The sequence below is a fragment of the Diospyros lotus genome, chromosome 5 (assembly GCF_014633365.1).
Source record: "Diospyros lotus cultivar Yz01 chromosome 5, ASM1463336v1, whole genome shotgun sequence".
NCBI classification, from domain to species: Eukaryota; Viridiplantae; Streptophyta; class Magnoliopsida; order Ericales; family Ebenaceae; genus Diospyros; species Diospyros lotus.
In genome coordinates this window covers 158,452-168,442 of record NC_068342.1, presented here as the reverse complement: position 1 = coordinate 168,442, position 9,991 = coordinate 158,452, and the positions used below count along the sequence as shown (strand labels likewise).

Below are 9,991 nucleotides of genomic sequence, written 5' to 3'. Positions count from 1 at the left end.
AAAAATCACAATATGACGCTGACGCACCCGCACCCAATCGTATGTTTTGTTTTGATAACCAGTTCGTTCGGGCTTGGGACGCACGGGCACAGCTGAGGGCGCAAGGCGATCATCCTGATTGATTGTTTCTGCAAAGCCCTCTTCTCCTCCTATGGATCTCAACCCGGTACAAAGCCCTCTCTTTTTGTATGTTTGTATTTTAACCGCGCTTGTTCTATTGTACAATGGTTGTCCATTTTGGTTGATTTCGATTACTGCTAATTCAATTGGTTTGACCCTGAATGAATTTTTGTAGAGTAAAAATTGCCCTGGTGGTTTAGGGCAAACTTCTTTAAGCTCTGTATTATTTTATTGGTTATGGACATATCGCTACGATACAACGATAGATCTCACTTCTCATGTCATTACCCATTGAATGGATATTTTGATCTTCGTTTATGACAAATATGATCTTGTATATTGCAGATCTATATTTTGATTTCGTCGTCCTTGTTCTTTCATACGTGTTGCCCCAAATTCTGGAGCGTAACTAGACAGTTTGTCCCGCTTATCACCAAGTCAAATCTTGAATTCTGATAGGATTTGGGTAGTTGCTCCTGTTATCCCAAGTGCGATATTTGATTGGGATTTATACCAACTGAGTTGTGTAACTTGTGCTATCTTAATTTTATCCCAATAAAATTATTAGGATATTTTTCCCAGATGGAAAGTCAAAGATGCATGGAGGATGGAAATCTTATCTCTGCAACCATTGCAATGGCTTTTTTGCAGCTTAGGATGTTTCTAAAGGTCGAGACTTGAAATAGAATTGCATAAGAATATAGGAAGCAGAGTACTGGTGTTTTTCAACCTCCGAGATAGCACTTTCCTAGATGTTCATAAAAAAAAAAAATAAAAAATTGTACTAAATTACCCATTATGAATGTCTCTGAATGGACTTAATCTTGGAACTTGTATCATTTTTGCTAAGAAAATTTTGTAGTGCCTTTTATTGCATGACATTCAAATCTATCACCATTTTTCTGCTACATCCTTTTGGCAGTAGAGCAACAGTCGATCATCAGTTTCTAGGTACAATATACTGCAGTTGATAATGAAATGTGTGTGGTTCATCCATTATAAGTTTGGGTCAAAATACTCACTGCATTTCATGGAAGTTTTAAGAATAAAAATTGGATCCAAAAATGATTTTTTAAAGATTAAATATTAAAGATATAATAGAACATAGGGGGAAAAAAAGCCGGTCAGGGGAGCTGTAAGAGTAGGTTACAACAGAATCCTCCTAGAAGGATCCTGCTGTAACCAATTGAGTGGGTTGGTATAGGTTTGTTAAGAGAGGATTCTCCTTTTAAAAGTAGTTAAATGCTTGAGGTGAGGACAGACAAAGCTTGCTGAGAGAAATTTATTTGTAGAGAGACATACCAAGCTTTGTAAATAGGGAGAGGAGGAAGGAAATGAGGCAGAGCGTACTCATTTCTTCTCGGAAGATAGGTTATGGAAGGGACTGAACTCTTTTGGTATTCAAGAGGAGTTGAGAACTGGTCTAGAAGGAACATTTTTTGAGGTAAATGTAATTTACTCTTCCCGTTCCATTGAGCTGCACAGCATTGGCTAAGCACCATTGCATTTTTCTGGTGTACTGTAACTCTGATATATTGCTCTGGGTGTCCAAAAACCTCCCGTTGGGATGTGCTTATTCCCTTGCCATTACTAAAATCTCAGAGGGAGGATCCCTCCTGTTTGAGTCATACATGTTTATACTGATTCTGAAGTTCCTGTATTGCATTTATCTGTGGCTCATGTTTGTGTGTTTACATTGGATTTACTGAACTTCTGGTTCAAACCACAGATTCCAATTTGAAAGTCAAACAAGGGGAGAAGGGTGAGTTTTAGGGCAGGTTACTTACTGTGTAAAATTGATAATAGTCTAATATGGTCAGGTTATTTATATTTAAACAAATTTGACTTGCAACTGTATAATTAGACGTGTAAATTCAACCTGAGGTGCTGGAGCTAAGGTGAAGCTAGGTTTTTAAGTTCTGGCAGTTTGTTGCACTATCCTAACACAATTGCAGCTCAACAAACGAACTTTTGATCATTTAATTATTTTTAATTTGTTGAAAATATAATTAAGCCTAAGGCCAAACTTGGTCCAACCCTTGTGGGGTAGGCTCAAGCAATTATTCAATGAAGAGTGATGATACATTTGACAAGAGGAGTGGCTGATTGAAGCAGCCAAGTGGAGGAAAATATCATCTTGACATATATTTTCAATAGTTGATAATAGTTTACTGGTTCTATTTATACAACAACATATCAAGCCCTTATCCCACAATGTGGAGTCAACTACATGAATTTTAGTTCACCACTCATTTCAATCTATGGCTTTATGTTTAGTAACACCCTTATAATTCACATCATACCTGTGTCTTCAACTAAGTTTTGTTTGTTTTTTTTTCCGGGTGTTTCTCTACCTCTTTTCCCAAATACCTTTTTCCATTCCATTCACCCTGCTTACAACGGCCTCTATTGGTAATTTTTATTGTATGATCAAACCGTTTTATTCAGGTCTCACGCATTTTATCTTCGACAAGAACCACTCCAACCTTATTATAAGTAGTCCTATATCTTTTTATTGCTAGATTAAATAGTCCTATTTCTAATTTTAGCTTTTCTTAACATCCTCATTTCCCTTACACTCATATTTTGCACATATTGGTGCTTTACTAATTATATTTATTTTTTACGAAATAATTATATTGGCCAGAGGACTTGATTTTGGTTAAGTTATTTTGAATCAACATCTCATTTTCTAACTTGCCATTTTTTCCCTCAGTCCGCAGGGGAAAACTATGCAAACCCGAAGATATGTTTCTTTCATGTGCTTTTCAAGGTATTATTTTTTTTTCCCACTTCAATCTATGTTCTTCACTGGCTGTCCGTTGTGATTTCATTTACTATTTGATATTGCATTTCTTTTTCCGGGCAGGCAGCAGCTTTGGCATTCTACATACTTTCAGCTCTCTTCATTGATAACTTTGTCATCATCTTCGTGGTCACTGTTCTTCTTGCTGCTCTTGATTTTTGGGTAGTCAAGAATGTCAGTGGTCGTATCTTGGTTGGTCTGAGGTGGTGGAATGAGATAAATGAGCAGGGTGAAAGTGTGTGGAAATTTGAATGTCTTGACCAGGAGGTTGGTGATAAATTTATGTTATTCTTATTTTTCATTTTCTTATATGGACTCAAGAATTGGTGTACGGAAAATTATTTAATTCTTTATGTCTAAGGATGCCAAGACGTAACTGCATTTTATATTTCTGGAGTACTTTCTTTTATTTGTTTCTAGGGAGAACAGTTATATAAACCATCTATTAAGTGCTTGACAGTTGTGTGGCCAACTAGAGATGTCAAACATCATCTCATAGCCCTATCTAAGTGGTACTTACAGATACGAATTTAGAAGAGGTCATACCCTTTCTCAACCGTCCGGTGTAAATTTAGAAGATTATTAAATCTTCATTATAATACTATTACTTTTCTCCAAGAGTGTATTGTGGATATCACGAGCCTTTACCCTTGAATAATAGCATTTGTTTATTCTTGTATTTGCTAGGCATTGGCTCGGATGAACAAGAAGGATTCATGGTTATTTTGGTGGACCCTTTACCTTGCAGTGAGTACTAACATCTTCAAATTTTATTATAACTCTGTAATCTGAATAGAGTTACAGGATATGAAATCATTCGTTAGAGGTACTGTTATTGTGGTGTATTACTTGGTTTCAAATATATCCAGTGGCGTTTGTTCATCTTGCAGGCAGTTGTCTGGATCGTGCTTGGAATATTCTCTCTCATAAGATTTCAGGCTGATTACCTTCTGGTTGTAGGAGTTTGCTTGACCCTTAGCATTGCAAATATCATTGGCTTTACTAAATGTCGCAAAGGTGTGCAGAATCTCTTTCGATCTTAAACAATTAAGTGGCCTTTGATATTATCTGCCTAATTGTCAAGTTCAATATATATATATATATATATATATTTGCCTGGAGGTTTAACTTTAGGTCTAATAATTGTGAAAATTTAGAATTGACCTGTGTTCTAAAATGCGTAAGGTGCTAGTCGGGTGCCAAACTGGGGCTTCGGCAGATTACTGTTTTTTTTTTTTTTTTTTAGTTTTTAATGTAATTTCATGTTATTTTCAGATAAATCAAAGTTAAAAAGACAAATGAAACTTATATATATAGAAATCAGAAACTTATATATATTTATATATATATGTTATAAACATATATATAAATAGAAAAACTTATATATATATATATATAAACTAGGGTGATGGCTAGGGGGGGGGGGGAAGAACAGCCAACAGTGAGAGAGACGATTGGCGGCGGCCAAGGGAAATCAGGAAATCGGGGCCAAGAGAGACGACTGGCAGCGGCAAGCAAGGGGCCAAGGGAAATCGGGAAATCAGGGGCCAAGAGAGATGACTGATGGCGGCGGCGATGAGAGAGCTTTCAAAGAGGCGATTGGCGGCGGCGATGAGAGAGAAATTGGCCTAGGCACCTCTTGGGCCGCCTAGGTGCTGCCACTGACCGGTTAATCGGATCTGCGCCTAGGGAGACTGATTAGCCTATATTCGTGACGGCCAAGGGCTGCCTAACGCCTCGGCGGCTGCCTAGGCCGATTTTTAGAACACTCGAATTGACTTTGCTCTTTGTTTAAAAAGAGTAATCATGGTCCTAACTTCAAAATTTTGGGTATAATCATATAGTATAAACTCAACTAAGGCTTTTTTTGCAACTACTTGGGAATTTAAAAACAATTAGGGGCTAAAATATGTCAGCATGAATCAGTGGCTTGATCATCTATGTCATCTGAAACCAGCACTGTTTATGGTGATGTAGAGAGATCTTCTGACGAACGGATGAAGATTTAATTGACCTTACAGATATTCAATGCTTGGTTTAGGTTTAAGACATATTGAAAGAAATGCCCCTGCTTTAACATTAAAAATTTTAGTTCTCCAATTTTTAAGACAAATTAGAAAAAACGTTGCAGGATGGTAACATGTAAGATTACAGACAAGGAATGCATGTTACGGCATTCTCCCAATGTGGTCTTCTTCCTTTTTTGTTAGAAAATTATGGATGCCTTGTTTAGCTTTTCATTTTCATGATGTTATAGATATCCTATTTAAGTCCTTTAAATGTTAGATATATCATCTAGCAATAATAACAACTACAATCACAACCCTTAATCCCACTTGTTCTCTTCTCTCTCTTTTTTTTTAAAAAAAAATTCTTGTATGATTTGACATCTATCTTAATATTCTAATCTTAGTTAAGCTCATATTTTTGCACATACTAGTATTTGATTGGCCAACATTTTGAGCCATTATAACGACAAATGGTGGGTTGTGACCCACACCAGCCTCGAGGAAGGTGGGGGTGCCCACTCTCTCTTGGGATTGCAAGCCTGTACAATGATGTCATCAACCTTGGGGTGACTGGACAATCCATGACTATCTCTGGCTCTATATTGCATGGATAAGGGTGAATAACCTGAAAATGTTGCATAAAAAACCCAACAAGAATATATACATCAATATCCAAGGCCGAAGCCGATCCATGAAGGCCATGTCACGGGTAAATACCATTTATTGTCTCAAACCGCATAATGCTTTGTAACCAATATCTTAACTAATAAGCTGTGGAATATGTGCATTTTAATTTTAAATAAGTTTTTTGTCTTATCTTTTTATTATCCCACATAATGGTAGGTATGAAGGGTTGATATGTTTTATTGTTGTTTGGGATTCAATTTGATAGATATGATATATAAAATGAATATAGTACACGGCTTTGTGGCCCTGCCATGTCATGGAAACTTTGAAATTCACTATTCCAGTTCATTGTGTCCAAGGAAAGAGGGGTTGGGAAGAAGATGCAGGAGAAAGGGTTCGGCTGCCAGCAGAAGCAGAACCCCCCCTCTCGCGCACACTAATTGTGCAATTTGCCGTTACTTGTTTGCTACCCATTTATTATCCGTTTTTATCATACATGACGTGTCTGTTGGTTGGGTTTGTATTATTGAATCGATTCTTTTTTGTGCTTCTCCTCAGATGCTAAGAAGCAGATTCAAGCATTTGCCTCTCAGACAATTGCAACTCGCGTCTCATCCACAATACAGACTGCGTTTAGCGTAGTTTGAACTGTTCCTGCAACCTGAACCTGCAAAGAGCCGAAGAAATGCTGCGCACGGGAAACCTTTGCTGATCCGATTGATAACATGTATTGGACCACAGTTCAAAAAATATCAAACAATTATGGAAGTTGTTGTAGAGTTATTAACGGGGCTGGAGATGATGATGCTGATGTTGCTACATGATTTGTTGGAATTTTTGGGGGATTCTTTATTATGGTTTGTATATTAAGAATTAGGGGAAAACTAAGAGATTTCGTAGCCCCCACCTGGATTCTTCGTTTTTTTTTTTTTTTTGGGGTGGGGGGGGGGGGTCATTACTATATTATTTATTAGGAAGTCTTAAGTTGCAATACATAAATATAATAGTAATCTCCAAACATTTTTATGGGGTTGGTTATGTGTTTGGAAATCGAAATTTATTTTATTATCAATCAATAAAGTTGTTTGGATATTAAAAATTAAATATAATAATTTATTTAAAAACAAAGTGGAGTAGCATCGATTAAATTGTGTATAATTTTCCAAGTGTTAAAAATAGTAGAGAGAATCCAAGTAAGCTGGTCAAAGACTAAAATGTGATTTGTGATTTGGAGCAATGAATAATGAAGGCTGCCGAGAGAGAGAGATGTATGTATATGGCACGGTGCGTGTTTACAGATCTGAAGTATTCAATATGATATCATCTTAAGCCCGTCGCCGTCGGGCTGCCAAGATCCGGACCACGTAAAACTCCGTTCTGACCGGTTAGGACCTTATGGATCTAGTCCGGTTTGGATGCCGGGCCAGATTAAAAACAGCAATTCCACCTCTGCCGCTGCTGCTTCTTCTTCTTTCTTTTCCGGTAATCAGACTTCAGACAAGTTTTCTTTCTGGCTCTGCTTGTCGTAGAGATAGATAGAGAGAGAGAGAGAGAGAGGTAGAGACCGAGATGTTGCAGTGTATATTTCTTCTCTCAGATTCTGGGTACGTCCTCCGCTTCGAATCTTATGCACTTCGACTCTATTTTGTCCACTGATCTCAATGTCAATTCTGTATTCTACCCAAAAAAAAAAAAATGTCAAATTCTGTACCGTATGTGCCGATTTTCTTATTGCGTAACGATGAAAGTTGCACTCTCTCTTTCTGTCTTTGATTGTTGTGAAATCATGGGAAAGGATAACAATACCTGGAATCTTGGGATTGCCACTCTAAGCTGTTTGATTTCTCTTGGGTTGCGGAGTAAAAAATATTTCTATTATCTTGACCTGATTTTTTTCATCAATCTATGGGATCAACGGTTTCTAGATCTTCTCGACTTTAAGGAAATTTTATTTGTCATTGCTGGTTTGGGTGTTGTACAGGGAGGTCATGCTTGAGAAACAGCTCACTGGGCATAGGGTTGATCGGTCCATATGTGCTTGGTTTTGGGAACATGCAATCTCACAGGCTGACTCCTTCAAGGTACACCCCCCCCCCCCCCCCCCCCCAATGAATTAGTTGACTTTAATTTCTCGTCACATTGCAGTTTCATTTCATATCAATTTCTAACTTTCTGACTGCTTGGTAGTAGGCTTTACCTGTAATTGCTTCACCGACACATTACCTTTTCCAAATTGTTCGTGAGGGTATCACATTCTTAGCATGTACCCAAGTGGAAATGCCTCCTCTCATGGGAATTGAGGTGAGATGTTACACTTGGTGTTTCCTAGAATTTCATTTGAAGACATGCGTAATTTCTTGGTTTGATTAATTGGAGGTTGATCGTTTGTGAATGGTATCTGCCAATGTAAAAACTTGAACTTGACCATTTCCTTGACAAGATTAGTATTGTTTTTCTTCTTTTAAATGTAGCCAGTACAGTCATAAACAGGAATGATTAGCCAGATAGAATCTGTGTTGCTGACCCCACCTACTAGGATTAAGACTTGATATGTTGTTGTTTCAATGTAATAAAAAGTTAACTTCACTTGAAGGTTTGATATTTTGGCATGTGCCAAGAAGTTCTTAGTCACTTTCACACGAGCTTCAACTTGGAATTTGCTTTTACTTTTTTTTTTTAGTAAGCAAATTAGTCTATTGATAGAAAAAGGAGCACCAGCAGGAAGAGCTATGACATGTTCTTTCACATAAGAATCCAAGTCATCCTATTAGTAGTTAGGATAAGATGTTCTCCTTATCACATTTTAGTTGTGCCTTCTCGTAATACTTTCAATTGAATGAGTCCATTTTCTTTCATAGTTTGGGTACTCTGTCTGGGACTGAGTGCTGAAATGAGCTCATTTTTCTTACTTCGAACACTTGAGTCTTATGTCCTCTGGACATGAAGGGTATCTGCTGGTTATATTTTTCTTTTTATACATCAAAATCATCAAATTCTGACCCCTTATTTCTTGATATCAGTTCCTTTGTAGAGTTGCTGATGTCCTCACTGACTATCTTGGGGGGCTGAATGAAGACTTGATAAAGGATAATTTTGTTATTGTATATGAGGTATTTATATGAACTCTTCTTGTATTGTTGATTGCATCTCTTGGTATCATCATTTATCCTTCTCTTACACCTACTTAATGCCCAATATTTGGATCTCTTACTTTTCTAGTTGATGAATTGAGATTTTCAATATTGGATTTTGAATGATAATTTTATGTTTTAAAAAGAGGCCCGGGCTAAACTTGAGAATCATAAAGACTTTCCAATAGTTGACCATGTCACCATGCCAACACCGTTTAAACACTCCAAGATGTATGTCAAATTCTCTTGCCAACGTGTCATATTACTTTTTGATTATTTCAAGTGCACACTCTTTAGACACTTGGGGGACACATGATTTTGTCATTGGAACCTATGTCCATTTATTGTAAGTTGACAACTTGGAATCTAGTTATAAAATAAGAAAATATGTTGTTATACCTTTTAATTCTTCTTCTTTTAAATTTGAAGAATTATACAACTAAAATTTTCAATCTGTTCATGAATAGATAAATTATTAATTCTCATTTCTTTTCTCAAAATATAAACCAAGACTTAGTTATTTTACTATTTTTGTAATGAGAAAATGATTTTTTTAATTTATGCATATAAAAAGGTCTTTATTTTTGTTGTGTCCCCAAGATGTTTTATCATGACTTTTTAAAGGAATTACTATGTTTGAGATGTTCATATTATGATTTATCCATATTGTGACACATATGTGATTCTTACGGTTTGATCTTTTAAATGATCAAGAAATTATCTTTGTATGCTCTCGTGGGATTGGAAGAGATGATTGAGTGAGTTTCAAAGAGAAGTGTGTTGTGTTTAGGTGGTGTTAGACCATCAGGCAAGACATTTTGTCATTTTCTAATTTTTTTTTACCTTGGTGGAAAAGTAAGAATTATGGACTGTGCTATAAGTTGAGGTAATGGTATCTTTTGGAGGTGAGGTGGCTTGAGGAAGTGTAAGATTGGAGTTGACAAGTCAATACAACTTCTTTACATCTTCTACGGGATGAGGGATGTTAGGTAGTAAAGCACCAACATGTGCAAATTATAAGTCTAACAAAGATGAGGATACTATGATGGATATATGACCTTACAAGAAAAGATAGAATAAAAAATGAAGTTTTTTGTTACAACAGGTCGAAGTGGTTCCTATTAAAAATAAGATATGTAAGATACGATTAAGATCATTTTGTCATGTGAGAAGAAGGCCAATGGATCCTCCAACTCCTGTGAGGTAAGTAGATGAAATAGGAAAATTCTTAAGTATGATATGCTTTATAATGGCCTTATAGAAGATATTATCCTATATAGAAATGATTGGTGAGATAG

The 9,991-nt window shown here is 36.5% G+C and overlaps 2 protein-coding genes across 2 annotated transcripts in view; both read left to right on the top strand.

Annotated features, from left to right (window-relative positions):
- On the top strand, nucleotides 1–6,461 carry LOC127801930 (Golgi apparatus membrane protein-like protein ECHIDNA). The gene is made up of 6 exons (XM_052337463.1): nucleotides 1–166; nucleotides 2,837–2,893; nucleotides 2,990–3,193; nucleotides 3,614–3,673; nucleotides 3,817–3,943; nucleotides 6,121–6,461. The coding sequence occupies exons 1-6, from the start codon at nucleotides 152–154 to the stop codon at nucleotides 6,207–6,209; spliced, it is 552 nt and encodes a 183-aa protein (XP_052193423.1). The 5' UTR covers nucleotides 1–151; the 3' UTR covers nucleotides 6,210–6,461.
- A 119-nt stretch (nucleotides 6,462–6,580) lies between these two features.
- Nucleotides 6,581–9,991, top strand: part of LOC127801927 (AP-3 complex subunit mu) — a 42,193-nt gene continuing 38,782 nt past the window's right edge. The window contains exons 1-4 of the mRNA XM_052337460.1: nucleotides 6,581–7,166; nucleotides 7,544–7,643; nucleotides 7,753–7,863; nucleotides 8,583–8,672. Coding sequence (XP_052193420.1) covers nucleotides 7,132–7,166; nucleotides 7,544–7,643; nucleotides 7,753–7,863; nucleotides 8,583–8,672 — 336 coding nt within the window. The 5' untranslated portion in view covers nucleotides 6,581–7,131. The remainder of the gene's footprint in view (nucleotides 7,167–7,543; nucleotides 7,644–7,752; nucleotides 7,864–8,582; nucleotides 8,673–9,991) is intronic.

Excerpts from the sequence above, each read along its gene's own strand:
- LOC127801930 (XM_052337463.1), top strand. Across the intron at positions 2,894-2,989 it reads TCTTTCATGTGCTTTTCAAG|GCAGCAGCTTTGGCATTCTA; the intron begins GTATTATTTTTT and ends TTTTCCGGGCAG. Across the intron at positions 3,674-3,816 it reads GGTGGACCCTTTACCTTGCA|GCAGTTGTCTGGATCGTGCT; the intron begins GTGAGTACTAAC and ends TTCATCTTGCAG.